Below are 15,410 nucleotides of genomic sequence, written 5' to 3'. Positions count from 1 at the left end.
TATGGCAACAGGGCTTACAGGTTATATTGCTTTGTGCTTATGGAAACTACGCCAGATAGACAAACGGTTCGCTCACCTTTCGCCCGACGATGGTAGTGCTCTCCTGGGGCGTGTGTGTGTGACAGGAAGATAAAATAAAACAAGAAGAAGGAGGAGGAGAACACAGTTGATAGGAAACAGGAAGGGCGCCATTAAGAAACTCTTCATCCTCCTCCTCCTCCTCCTCATCCTCCTCCTCCTCTTCCTCTTCTTCCTCTCCTTCCTCTTCTTCCTCTCTCCTCCTTATCTCCTCCCCCCTCCTCTACCCCCTCCCCCCTCACTGCTTTACGCGAGTAGCAGCGAGTTACAGAGTGAGAAAAAACTTATGATAATATTATTTCCGTAAGAGTAAAAGACGTTGATTCTTAAAGTTAATTTTTTACCCTCTGTTCTTCTCCTCAGTAGAAACTGATTTGGTTGACTTAAGTTACGTGAAAAAAAAAGTTATGCAAATGTCCCGTGTGTGTGTGTGTGTGTGTGTGTGTGTGTGTGTGTGTGTGTGTGTGTGTGTGTGTGTGTGTGTGTGTGTGTGTGTCCACCATTTTATACAAAACACATCCCACCATTTTATAAGCATTGCGGATCTTCTTGATTGACTTTGGCAGGATAGTGCTTTAAAACCTAACACAACACAACCTAGCAGCTGACACAACACAACCCACAACACAACACAACACAACACAACACAACACAACACAACACAACAACACAACACAACCTAACCTAACCTAGCTTGCCCTAACACAACCTGGGGTGATCTAATAAACAAAGGGACATTATCAAGGTGGTGCAGTATAGTGGAAGGTGGATATAGGGTGTAACTAGAGTGATTAGTCGGAGGTGAAATAATGAATAATGGAATAAGTCATAAAGGATGATAAAAGGGTGGAATAGACATTGTAAAGATAGGAATTATGAAACCAAAATAGTAGACGTAGAAGAGGAAGAAGAAAAATGAGTAAAAGAAAGAAACAGGAGAAGTAACAGAAGAAGAAGAAGAAGAAGAAGAAAGAAACAGAAGAAGAAGAAGAAAGAAAGAAACAGAAGAAGAAGAAGAAGAACAAGAAACAGAAGAAGAAGAAACAGAAGAAAAAGAAAAAGAAACAGACGAAGGAAGAAGAAGAAACAGAAGAAGAAGAAAGAAAGAAACTGAAGAAGAAGAAGAAGAAGAAGAAAGAAACAGAAAAGAAGAAGTAGAAGAAACCTGATAAATTAGAGGTGTGAAGGAACTGTAGACTACCTGCGTTGAAAAGATCCCCAGACTTTCTTTATACATTTACCCCGACTGACACCACAGGGGTTCTGGCAGTTCCTTGACGGGGCGGGGGACGGGGAGAGGGTGCCCTGAGGGGTGATATAAGCCCTGGGGAGAAAGAGCTCAGAGTAGAAAGGGGTTTATGAAAGTTAAGACTGGTGGGGTGGGAGGGAGAAGTAGGGGGAAGGAGAGGGGGGGAAAAGTAGGGAGATGAGGGATTTGAAGGGGAGTGGATGGGAGTGGGGGAGAACGGGGTTAAAATGAGCATTGTTGGTGGAGGGAAGAGGGGTAGGGGTGGAAGGCGTGTGGGTGGAGGTGAGGGGTGGAGTGGTGGGGTGGAGGTGGAGGGGAGGAGGTGGAGGGTGGTGGGTGGAGGTGAGGTGTTGTAGGGCGGTGGGTGGAGGCGTTGTAGGGCGGAGGAGGAGGAGGAGCTGGGTGGAGAAGGACGACTTTTCATGTGTCTGTGTAAAGTAAAATCTGAGCGAAAACCCATTGTGTGTGTTTGTGTAAAACTGAAGGAAAAATCTGTTGTTGCGACGTTTTCTTTGTTTAAAAAATTGACGAGTGGTCATACGAGGAGAAGCAGTGTAATGGTTTTGCAATTCAGTGTTGAAACAATACGATAGATATTCATATTTAATGTTAAAATAAATTTGAATCATTTTGGCCTTTTTTCCGGTAAATTTGAGTAATGTGATGCAGTTTATTCCTTTAGAGTGGAAAATTAAAATACGATGATCTGGAAAAAAAAGTAAATTCAGCTTCGCGTCATAAAATTCTTAACAAAAGGCGGTTCCAAAGCAAGGGGAATTCAACGATGCTTTTGGTGTCACAGTGTATGTTACAGATGTCCCTCACATGTCCCCGTAAGAAGTCTTCAGATGCCACCGACGAAGGAATTGTAACCCGAGAAGAGAACTTTATTATGCCAGACGGGCGATTCAGAGTCGATGAAATGTAAGGTCTGATGTTGGCATTTCACCTGGAGGTATATTGACCACCACCCATCCAAGGTTCCCCAGGTTAATCACTAAATCATGGCCTTGAGTTGAGGGCTTTTTGAATTTAACTAATCTGACCCAGCCAACTTTTCCTTTCAATCCGGCAATTGGAGATGGAATTTGGATCGATCACTGGGACTCCGAGTCAAAGATGAAATCCATGTAATAGCAGCACCAAGAAGCTCAGCAGTCAAACCCTCTGCCGGGGAGATCACAGCTTCGATCCTCTATGATACCGCAGGGATTCTGTTGATTAACCTTGACACATATCACCATTATCTCTTGTGCTGGCCTAATGCAACAACTAAGCTACGTGATATGGGAGAACTAACTGAGGGATACTGACTAGAGGTGTCCTGATCCTAACCCACAGATCCCATGCTTACAAAGACTCTTCGCAATTGTGATTTCGACCGCTTGAATACCTTGGCTATACAACACATATCTGTCCCAAACGATTATTCTCTATTTCCAAACCTGAAGAAGGGGCAGGCGGAAGAGCAGACGAAGGGACAAGTAGTAGAGGAGGTGGCGGTGGGGGAACTGCAGTAGGAAATCCTGTTCTCAGTTGTGATTTTATTTTATAGTCAATTGGTCAATTTTTTTTTGGCTATTGGAAATAAAATCAAGAATGACTTCACTTCATCTTTCTCCCTTTCCTTGCTTTTTTATATATATTCTTTTGTTTATTTCCTCTTCTTTTCCTTCTTCTATTCCCTGTCTCCTACCTTCCCACATCCCATTAATCATTACACCATCTATCCCACTCAACACCATCTATCCCACTCAACACCATCTATCCCACTCAACACCATCTATCCCACTCAACACCATCTATCCCACTCAACACCATCTATCCCACTCTACACCATCTATCCCACTCATCACCATCTATCACTCAACACCATCCCCACATACCACTATCCCACCCCAACACCATTTATCCCACTCAACACCATGTATCCCACTCTACACCATCTATCCCACTCAACACCATCTATCCCACTCAACACCATATATCCCACTCAACACCATCCCCATATATCCCACTCAACACCATCTATCCCACTCATCACCATCCCACTCAGCCAAGACTTATAATATAACTCGTCGACAATATTTACATTTCCCATAGAATAAAATACCGTACGAGCCTCATCCATCACAACAGCTGGCGGGCTAACATGGACCACTTGGCATTAGTATGAAGTCTTCAGGCAATGTTATGTGACAATGTTGGTCTAGGAATTTAACATTTTCTCGCCCCCACACACACACACACACACACACGCAAAACTCACGCACACACACACACACACACACACATACACACAACTGAAATATTAAATAAGAGAAGAGTTCCTCGTTAGTGTTGCTTTAAGAACTGATGATCAAGAAACCTTATTTAAGTACGGTATTGTTGACAGTTTATGAGTTGTTAATGTCATTGGGAGGAGGAAGAGGGTGATAAAGAGGAGGAGGATGAGGAGGAGGATGATGAAGAGGGGGCAGGAGAGGAAAGGAGAGGGTTGATGAAGTGGGGGCAGGAGAGGAAGAGGAGAGGGGTTGATGTGAAGTGGAGCAGGGAGAGGGAAGAGGAGAGGGTTGATGAGAGGGCAGGAGAGGAAGAGGAGAGGGGTTGATGAAGAGGGGGGCAGGAGAGGGAAGGAGAGAGGGTTGATGAAGTGGGGGCAGGAGAGGGAAGAGGAGAGGGGTTGATGACGTGGGGAGCAGGAGAGGAGGGAGGAGGAGGAGGAGGAGGAGGAGGAGGAGGAGGAGGAAGAAGGGGTGGCAGGAGAGAAGTAGGAGGAGGAAGTGGCAAGAGATGAGGAGACGAAGTGAGAAGGAGAGGAGGAAGAGGAAGAAGTAGCAGAAGTGGAGGGGTAGGGTGAGGTAGAGAAGGGAATGGGAGGAGAGAGGAGGGAGACGGGGGGGTGAGCACTAGGAGAAGAGGAGGAATAAGAAGAGGAGGAAGATGAGGAGGAAAGTGATAAAGGAGGTGGGAGGAGAAGAGGAAGAGGATGAAGCGACAGAAGAGGAGGAATAAGAGGAAGAGGAGGAAGAAGAGCAAATGGTAATAGGAGAGGACCCAGGTGCCTCAATAGAGAGTTGAGAGAGAGAGAGAGAGAGAGAGAGAGAGAGAGAGAGAGAGAGAGAGAGAGAGTTGTATGCGAATCAATATACAATATGTCATTCTTGCAAACTTCAGCATGATTGCTGTCTGTGTTTTTCGCTATCTATGTATGAAGAGAGAGAGAGAGAGAGAGAGAGAGAGAGAGAGAGAGAGAGAGAGAGATTATGACCCTCGATTTTTTCCTCCCCATCCCACTCACTCACCTGCCCCTCCTCCCCTCTCTCCTCCTCTCAGTGAGTGTGCGGATATACCAATCTTGCTATCAGTGTGTACATTCAGGAAGTATGTATGTATGTATGTATGTATGAGAGATGGAATTAATATACTAATTTATCTAATACATAACCAGTCATCTGTATAGACTTAAATAATACAACAATACACTAATCTATCCTTATTATACATCATATACACCAGACTAAAACTGTATGTTATTCATTTATTAACATGTGGATAAATTAACTTAGGTTCAAATTTGATACTTTTATTTTGTCTATTAAAAATATATATATAAACAAGACAGATTTTATTTTGTTCTTTTGTTTATTTTGTTGTTTTATGACTTAGGTATCTACACAACACCTCACTTCTCTCTCATTCTTTACCTCACTTCTACCTCACTTTTCTCACTTTCCTCATTTCTCTCACTTACCCTCACACTTCACTCTCTCACTTCTCCCACTTACCTCATTTCTTTCACTTACCTCACTTCTATCACTTCCCCACTTCCTCTCACTTTACTTCACTTTCTACTTCTCTCACTTCTCTCACTTTTCTCACTTCTCTCACTTTCCCCATTTCTCTCCACTTAATTCTACTCTAATTTCACTTCTTCTCACTCCTCTCTCATTTCCTCTCACTTTACCCCACTTCTCTCAATTTCTCCTCACTTTGTCCCACTTACCTCATTTCTTCACACTCTACTTCCACTTCTCATCAATTTCTCCTCACTTCTCTCACTTCTCCCCACTTACCCCACTTCTCTCACTTCTCTCAATTTCCTCTCACTTTTCTCACTTCTCCTCACTCTCCCCACTCTCACTTACCCCACTCTCTCACCTCCCCTCTCACTTTCCCTCACTTCTCTCACTTCTCTCACTTCTCCTCACTTCTCTCACTTTCCCTCACTTCTATCACTTCTCTCACTTCTCTCACTTCTATCACTTTCCCTCACTCTCTCACTTTACCCCACTTAATTCTCACTTCTCTCACTTCTCCTCACTTACCCCACTTCTCTCAACTTACCCCACTTCTCCTCAATTTACCCCACTTCCCCACTTCTACCCCTCACTTTCTCACTCTCAATTTCTTTTCTCACTTTCCTCCTCACTTACCCCCACTTCCTCTCTACTCTTCCTCACTTCTCTCTCACTTCTACCTCACTTACCCCACTTCTCTCACTTCACCTCAACTTCTCTCTACTTTACCCCCACTTTTCTCTCACTCTAATTCTCACTTCTCTCACTTACCCTCACTTCTCTCACTTTCTCTCACTCAATTCACTTTTTCAACTCTCTCCTCACTCCCTCTCTCACACTTCTCCTCATTTCTCTCACTTACCCTCAATTTGTCTCACTTTACCTCACTTAACTCTCACTTCTCTCACTCTCACTTACTCCCACTTTTCTCACTTCTCACTTCTCTCACTTACTCCTCACTCTTCCTCACTTACCTCACTTCTCTCACGCGATGTTTTATGTTTACTCAGCGTCGGTATCACTGGGTGTGTGTGTGTGTGTGTCCATCTCTTTAAATTGTTTGATAATAATTGTAACCTAACCTAACCTAACCTAACCTAACCAAACTCTCTTTTATCATCATTCATTTGTTACTTTCTATTCCTTTTTTTTTTTTTTTCTTTTTTTCTTTCTCATATTATTACATTTCTTTTCCAATCTCTTTCAGTTTTATGTTTTATCGAGGATTTTGTATTTTCCTTTATTCAATCAGTTTTTGTGTGTTCGTGGATTGAGGGATTGAAGGATTGAAGGAGGAGGATTGAGGATTGAGGAAGGATAAGAGTAGAAAGAAGGATTGAGGATTGAAGGATTGAAGGAGGGATTGAGGATTGAAGGATTGAAGGATTGAAGGAGGAGGGATTGAGGATTGAAGGATTGAAGGAGTGAAGGAGTGAGGATTGAGGATTGAAGGATTGAGGATTGAAGGAGTGAGAGATTGAAGGAGAGGGATTGAGGGATTGAAGATTGAAGGAGTGAGGATTGAGGGAACACCTTAATGTAATAGGTCGTCTTCATTTCTTCTCTTTCCTCCTCTTTATTCGTTGCTTGCTCTCTCTCTCTTTCTATCTTATCTTTCTCCTTTTATGTCTTGTCTCTCTCTCTCTCTTCATTCATTTTTTGTGTTTGTTCTTTTTGATTTTTTTCTTTTTTTCCTTCACATGTTCTCTCCTCCTTCTTCTCATCCTCCTTCTTCTTGTCGTCCTCCTCCTTCGCCTTTTCTTTCCTCTTTCTCTTCCTCCCCACTTCACCCTCCCCCCACTCCCTCCTCCTCCTCCGCACCACTCTTCCTCCCTTCCTCTTTCCTTCTTCTTCCTTCTCCCTCCCCACTTCTCCACCATTCCCCATCCTCCTCCTTCTCCTCCCCCCCATCCCTCCCCCTCCTTGGGCTGGTGAAGAGATAGAGAGGCCTCACGCCCTCCCATCATCCTCACTACTAAGATCCTACACAAATTATTATTTACCTCAGCCATGCCCAACAGATGTATATATATGCTCCAATAGATGTATATATATATGCCCAACAGATGTATATATGCTCCAACAGATGTATATATATGTCCAATAGATGTACAATATATGCTCCAACAGATGTATATATGCTCAACAGATGTATATATATGCTCCAATAGATGTATATATATATGCCCAACAGATGTATATATGTCCAACAGATGATATATATATGCTCCAATAGATGTATATATATATGCTCCAACAGATGTATATATGTTCAACAGATGTATATATATGCTCCAATAGATGTACATATATATATGTCCAACAGAGATATATATATGCTAACAGAGATATATATGCCCAACAGAGATATATATGCTCCAACAGATGTATATATGCTCCAACAGATGTATATATGCTCCAACAGATGATATATATATATATATATGCTCCAATAGATGTATATATATATGCTCCAACAGATGTATATATATATGCTCCAACAGAGATATATATATGCTCCAACAGATGTATATATATTCCAACAGATGTATATATATGTTCCAATAGATGTACATATATATATGCTCCAACAGAGATATATATGCTCCAACAGATGGATATATATGCTCCAACAGATGTATATATGTCCAACAGATGTATATATGTCCAACAGATATATATATATATATATATGCTCCAACAGATGTATATATATATGCTCCAACAGATGTATATATATATGCTCCAACAGATGTATATATATATACCCAACAGATGTATATATGCCTTTGTCCTGTAGGGTTATTGGTCCTGTAGTCACGCCAAGGGAGAGAGTAGAGGATGGAGGTGTGGGGGGGGTAGAAGGGATGGAAGGAGGAAGTGAATAGAAGGAGAGGAAGTAGAGGCGAGAAAGGAAGAGTAGTGGAAGGAATAGAAAGGAAAGGGAGGAGTAAACGGAAGAGGGAGAGAATCGTAGAGAAAAAAGAGAGATAGAGAGAGAGAGAGAGAGAGAGAGAGAGAGAGAGAGAGAGATGGGAATGACGAAGGGAAGATAATTAAATAGAGGGGAAACGGATAGTTGTAGGGAGAAGATAATTGGTAGAGTAAAAAACATAAAGAGAGAGAGAAGAGAGAGAAAAAGAGAGAGAGAGAGAGAGAAATTGGTTGCCTTAATGTGTTTTATATATTGTACTACGGTTGGAAAATGCCTACCAAAAAAAAATAGGGTTTGTGGTTGTGGTGGGGCTAAGGGCAGAGGTGGTTGTAGTGGTGGACGGAGGGGGGGGTGTAATTAGGGGTGGTGTAGTTTGGTTAATTGCTTTTCTATTAAGTTTTCTTTTTTCCATTGAAGTTATTACTGTTTGAGTGTGTGTGTGTGTGTGTTTGTGTGTGTGTGTGTGTGTGTTTGTGTGTTTGTGTTTTGCTCTATGGGGTTAGTTTGTTATTCTCGTTTGTTTTGACTGTATGAGTATTTGTTGTCGTTGTTGTTGTTGTTTTGGTGTTTTAACTGCCTCATGCTAGTCTATCATTTCATAGAGAAAAAAACCAATTCACTCACATAAACTCAATGGCGTTAAAACAGCTAAACACATTCACTAATTACCTGAAATATGCTGTACCTTTTAGCGATTGGTAATACTGTAATTATGTCATTCAATAGTAAATTCAATTAAAGCAAAGTATGCCAATTAATATCATATAAGTCATGTTTCATTCTTGGTTAGATTTTGGTTGGATTTGGTTAGATTTGGTTGGATTTGCTTGGATATGGTTGGATATAGTTAGATTTGGTTTGATTTGGTTAGATTTGGTTTGATTTGGTTTAATTTGGTTAGATTTGGTTGGATTTGGTTCGATTTGGTTGTAAATATTTTGTTAGATTTGCTTTGATTTTGATAGATTTGTTTGGATTTGGTTGAATTTGGTGAGATTTGGTTGGATTTGGTTGGATTTGGTTGGATGTGATAACCATTATGTCAGCCACGAGCGATAATAACCACCATTACTACCACATACTCCTTAAGATCACCAAGTGTCAGCGGCTATAGTGTGTTGTGCTGACTCTGGTGTGTGTGTCAGCAGTAGAGAGAGAGAGTTATAATGGGTGTCTTTCCTTCCCCCCCCCTCTCCCTCTCTCTCTCTCTCTCCCTTCGTCTGTTTGTCTGTCTGTCTGTTTGTCTTTCACTTATATTCTTCCTTCGTTATTCTAGTCCTTCAAATTCCTCCATCACTTTTGCAACTTTTCTTCTTGTTCTTCTTGTTGTTGTTCTTCTTCTATCTTTAGTTCTGTCTGTCAACCACCTTCATCACAGCCGTCTCTCTCGCCATCATCATCATCATCACCATCTTCATCATCACCATCACCATCACCATCTTCATCATCACTATCATCATCATCATCATCATTATCATCATCACCCGGAACTTCCACTCCTCTGTACTCTCCAGGCTTGACTTTAGCAACAAGCACAAGACATCGTGAACCAACCGACCGACCGACCGACCGACCGACCGACCGCCTTAGCGCCGTCTAGGGGAAGAGAGGAGAGGGGGGAGGGGTAAGAGGAGAGAGGGGGGGGGGGAGGAGGGGGAGAGGAGAGGGGGGGGGGGAAGACGGACTGCATGCATAGTCGGCGGCGGGAGAGGGAAACTGTGTTATGATCTTGTAAGTGCCTCAGCGGACCGTTTAGCGCCGTGGTGCCGTCATGAGCTAGCATCCCCCGCCCGCCCTGCATCACCACACTCATATCCTACACCAAGATTTCTCAGAATTGTCAGAGTTTGATTTTTTTTTCTTCTCTGCATCAACTACTAGCATGATGGAACGAGTACAATAGCTAAAAACTACCCCTAAGTGCAATTAAACACCCATGTTGGTCGTTAACTATGTGATGTAGTCTTTAAAATGAATTAGTTTAACGAACGAAGCTTTAGAGAATTCGTTCCCTCTTCTCTTGTTGCTTGTGCTGTGGGCTGGTGTCCAAGTTATGGGTACTAGTGTGTGTGTGTGTGTCTCTTGTTGCTATGGCTGATGGTGCTGATAATGCAGATGTTTGAGGCAGCCTTGACCTACAATCACAGTGGCCAAGTCTCGCCCAACGGGGACTGTCGCCATGACAATATGCATATCTTACTGCTCTTTTTGTCTTGTTGCTACTGACTGATGTAACTTTTTTCTCCCCCTGATGTTGTTCCTGTCAGTGGTGGTGATGGTGGTGGCGATGGTGGTGGTAATGATGTTGGTAGTGGTGGTGGTCGTGTTGCTGGTGGTGGTGGTGTTAGTGGTGGTGGTCTGGTGTTGGTGGTGGTTATGGTGGTGGTGGTGGTGTTGCTGCTGTCGGTGGTGGTGGTGTTGCTGGTGGTGTTGCTGGTGGTGGTCTGGTGTTGGTGGTGGTTATGGTGGTGGTCGTGTTGCTGGTGGTGGTGGTGTTAGTGGTGGTGGTCTGGTGTTGGTGGTGGTTATGGTGGTGGTGGTGGTGTTGCTGCTGTCGGTGGTGGTGGTGTTGCTGGTGGTGTTGCTGGTGGTGGTCTGGTGTCTCCCTCACACACAGGGATGATAACTGTTATCTCCTCTTGGTGTTGGTCGGGTCTTTATCTCTGTCTCTCTCTGTCGGCCGCTGGGGTAAATAATCATCTGGTTGTTACTGATAGTGTTGAAGCTATTGGGGCCTCGTGTTGCACGCCTTTGTAGCTTGTTGCAGAGCTCGGTGGTATGTTGCAGGCCCAAGAAAAGCCCCAGGACAAACGTGAAGGTCAAGAACAAGCCCTCCAGGACAATATTACAGCCCTAGGACAAGCCCCAGTACAAAACACCAAGTTCATGAATAGATCCAGGACACATAGAGGCCTAAGACAAGCCCCAGGACAATATTTTAACCCTAGGACAACCTCCAGGACAAACAATGAGGCCCAGGACAATAACATAGTGCCCCTCAATAAGGTAACGGAGCGACGGGAAAGACATCTGGGAATGGAAGGGTGTGTCCTGGAGGGTGGCCATGATGGAGAGAGAGAGAGAGAGAGACAGAGAGAGAGAGAGAGAGAGAGAGAGAGAGAGAGAGAGAGAGAGATGACATGGTACCCTCACCACTATTGTTTATCGATCAATAGAACTAAACATCCTCTCCTGTGTGTTTATTACGGTGTTCCCCCATCTTACACACACACACACACACACACACACACACACACACACACACACATACACACACACACACACATACACACACACACACAAAACACACACACACACATACACACACACACACACATACATCGACCAGTATATATGTATATGTGTGTGCATACATATACATTCTAATAGGTCGAATGCAATCAAAGATACATGCATAGTTATGTATCTAAGCTCGTGTATATGTATCTACACACATACATTACATACAGACTGTTACGATTACTTCCCTCTTATGTACTTAAGGCCTTCAAAGTAATGGAATATCACTTAATACTTATAATTTTCACTTCATAAAACAACCCAAATTCCAGCACTGGGAGAGTGACTTAAACACTAATGCAAAAAGCTCCCATGGAAACTCTGCACTAAATGACCATACATATATTTTTAGACAGGTCACTCAGAGTTACACTAATATGATCCAATAACTCGTAAAAGATGTTCGAGTGTTATTGAAACAAAGCTTAACTAAAAATAAGCTGAACTAAAAATAAATATGATTATTCTGATTATTTCCTTATTTTATATAATTACACTAACACAACCGCTCCTACCTGAGAACACTTAGGGTAAAATACTATATATTAACCTAGCCAACAATACCAGTCTTACCATATACACAGCAGCAACCAGAACCTCCACATACATAGGATCACCCAAAAACCTCCCCCGGTGGACCTGGGGTAGAGGCAAGAAGGCAGTGGAAGGCAAAGAAAAACCCCGGAGTGTCTGTTCCGAGTGACAGCTAAGAGTAGAGAGATTGTCCCCAGCCGTCAACCTCAACACATAAGAACATCGATATACCACAACATTCCTAACACGTATCGTTACAATTATTAATATAACATCGTACTTTATCACCCAATATAAGAGTACATAAAATAATAAGATAATACACAGATCAAGTTATGAAATAATAAAAGAATATTTACAATAATATGTAGAAAACAGTAAGTCATGTTATTTATGTTACCAAATAAAGACGGTTCCTAACAATACATACATACATACATACATACATACATACATACATACTCACTATAAAACATATATGTATACAGTGCCAGCAATTACTTCAAATGTCAGTACATAGAAAAATCTTTATAATTAATGTATTCTGCTTATTTACAAAACTCACCTGTTCTTTACTGTACCAACTATATAATGAATACAGCAGAAAATAAATAAATAATCACATAGAATCAAAAGCTTTCATTATCTCATACAGTTAAAAGCTCAGGAAATTCAATACCTTTGTGTACAGGAAGCAATAGTTAGGATTGGTAAAGAGTTACAGGTAATTACAGGTATGGTAAAACTAAGGTGCTAATGAACGGTTATAAAGAAAGGTGTTGTGTAGTTTGGTTCAGGTTGTTAGGTTTGTTAATTAAGTGAGACAAACACAGGTGCGTGACTCTCAGGTGATTATTGTTGGTGTTGTTATGGTGGTGTGGTGGTGAGTGTGGTGGTGGTGAGTGTGGTGGTGGTGGGTCTAGTGGTAGTTGGGTGTTGTGATAGACAAGTATCGTTCACTCTTACACAACTTTCACCACCTTTACCTGTCTCATTAATTTTAGCCAAGTGAAGCCACAGTAAGTCACAGTTCAATGATCACACACACACACACACACACACACACACACACACACACACACACACACACACACACTCTCCTCGCTAACTAAAACAGAAACATGAAAGCGTGAGAACTAGTGATGGCAGCTCGTTAGTATACCTGAATACCATCACCTGAGAATAAAGTTAATTAATGAGTTGTTCAGGTGACGGCAGCAGGTGTTGAGGTCTACTTGGTGTGTAAGGATGCTGTGGTTTTTTTTGTGTTCGTGAGGTGAAGCTCGTTCGTTGCTGTCTTGCCTTCACTACACGACTTATTATTACAGCAGAGAAAGAAAGAAAGAAAGAAAGAAAGAAAGAGTACTCCTTATATTTTACATCAACTTACACTACCAAAAACCACACTTTTGATTTTCATGAACTTTTCCTCAGCTCGTAGGAAAAGATATACAGTCGATGAACAGAAATACAAATACAAATAAACTCCTGTAATTGTATCAAAAGAACCTAACTTAACCTAACCTTAACCTAACCTAACCTAACCTAAACCTAACCTAACTTAGTCTAATATGGTAATGATCTTTGTTCTTCGTCGGCGAATTTTTTTTTTGGGAACAACTGGGATATGTTTTTTACCAGAGGTTGAGAGAGACTGTCTGTCTGTTTGTCTGTCTGTCTGTCTGTCTGTCTGTCTGTCTGTCTGTCTGTCGTATGTTGTAGTGAAGTCTGGGTTTAGTCTGTTTTCGTGTTATTGTTGTCCCAGGTCTTATACGACTCTGGGGTCTTATGGATCACCAGGTCTTATATACGACCGAGTCTTACATACGACTCTGGGGTCTTATGGATCACCAGGTCTTATATACGACTCTGGGGTCTTATGAATCACCAGGTCTTACATACGACTCTGGGGTCTTATGGATCACCAGGTCTTATATACGACTGTGAGTCTTATATCACCATGAAAGGTCAAACACGTATATCACATCATGGATATTTAGTTAAGAGAATATTACAATAGCTTCTTTATAATATTCGGTGTATGAATATCTTTTCTATTTACGCCTGGCGGTAAAATCCTCCACTCATCTATAATTCCAATCTAAATTCTCTACCAAATAGTAATACTAATTAGTGAATATTGTAGTTTGACCTCTTCTGACCTTGAAATTTCTTGACCATGATAATTTTTAAATGAAACGGAGGCGTGAGGTAAAGAATTTTATTGTTAATTTTAGGAGTTGGATTTTTTAGCTAATTTCTTTACACGGGGGAAAATTGCTTCCTAAAATTGTCGTATGAGACAGTGTGTATTGGTGGTACTAGGTGTTTGTGAAGATAAAACGATATATATATATATATGAAAGAGTGAGTAAACTATGTCAAATTTTGTTAGATAATCTATTTAAGGAAGTCCTGAAGGATAATTTTTACACACAGCCGGGAGTGTCAGGCAGCGGGGAGTAAGATAAGGTGTTTTAAATCATTTTATTGTGAATTAATCTTGTCAACTACTGATGTTGTATTCTTTTTCTTATTTTTCTCTTGTTTATTAAAAAGTTGGTGAGGTGATAGAGCCGGGGGGTGGGAGAGTTAGAGATACGGAATGATTAGGAATGAAAACATTTAATCTGTAGGCGACACAATGCGGCACACGGCGGCACACGGCGGCATACGGCGGCACACGGCGACACACGGCGGCACACGGCGACACACGGCGGCACAAGGTGGAGGTCTGCATACAAAAGATCCTTTGAATTTTTAATGAATATAGTTGCATAGAAAAAAAGCGTGTGAACCAGTACCTTACCTTACCTTACCTTAATTGTGTTCACATCTACACTAGCTCAATCTTATTCTTGTTACACTACCATCGCCTAACCCAACCCAACCCAACCCAACCAAACTTCCCCTCCTAATCTAAACCTCCCACCCCCACCCCCCAAAAAAATCCCCCTACCCCTCACCCACCCCTAAACCCCTCTCGCCACCCCAAAAAATTCCCTTCCCCACCATCCAAAATAATCTCCATAAAAATAGTGTCATGGTCTAAGCTCTCGGATAAATTACTCAGATAAAAAAAAAAAAGCTTGGATAAAACTGCCAAAACGTTGCGGTGAAGCTTAAGAAAAGTTATTATTTACCACAGATACAATTTCCAAATGAGTCTGTGCCCCAAAGACGAGGGAGAGCGGCCTCTTCTGTTGTGGTTGTTGTGGTTGTAGTTGTTATTGCTGTTATTGCTGCTGTATTTGTTTCTTGAAGTTGTTGTGGTTGTTGTGGTTGTAGTTGTTATTGCTGTTATTGCTGCTGTATTTGTTTCTTGAAGTTGTTGTGGTTGTAGTTGTTATTGCTGTTATTGCTGCTGTATTTGTTTCTTGAAGTTGTTGTGGTTGTTGTGGCTGTAGTTGTTATTCTTGTTATTGCTGCTTTAGTTGACGTTGTAGCTACTTTTGGATATTTTTGTTGTTGTTATTGTTGTTGTTTTTGTTATCGTTGTTTTGTTGTGATTTAT

At 41.7% G+C, this 15,410-nt stretch overlaps 1 protein-coding gene across 1 annotated transcript in view; it reads left to right on the top strand.

The window, feature by feature from the left end:
- Window positions 1-2,111: 2,111 nt before the first annotated feature.
- LOC121866093 (neuronal acetylcholine receptor subunit alpha-10-like) overlaps window positions 2,112-15,410 on the top strand; it is a 132,346-nt gene continuing 119,047 nt past the window's right edge. Inside the window, exons 1-4 of the mRNA XM_042365690.1 lie at window positions 2,112-2,195; window positions 10,820-11,068; window positions 13,662-13,839; window positions 14,533-14,628. Coding sequence (XP_042221624.1) covers window positions 2,112-2,195; window positions 10,820-11,068; window positions 13,662-13,839; window positions 14,533-14,628 — 607 coding nt within the window. The remainder of the gene's footprint in view (window positions 2,196-10,819; window positions 11,069-13,661; window positions 13,840-14,532; window positions 14,629-15,410) is intronic.

This window comes from Homarus americanus, unplaced genomic scaffold, assembly GCF_018991925.1.
Source record: "Homarus americanus isolate GMGI-L3 unplaced genomic scaffold, GMGI_Hamer_2.0 scaffold50080, whole genome shotgun sequence".
Taxonomy (NCBI): Eukaryota; Metazoa; Arthropoda; class Malacostraca; order Decapoda; family Nephropidae; genus Homarus; species Homarus americanus.
This window is presented reverse-complemented; position numbering and strand designations above follow the sequence as displayed.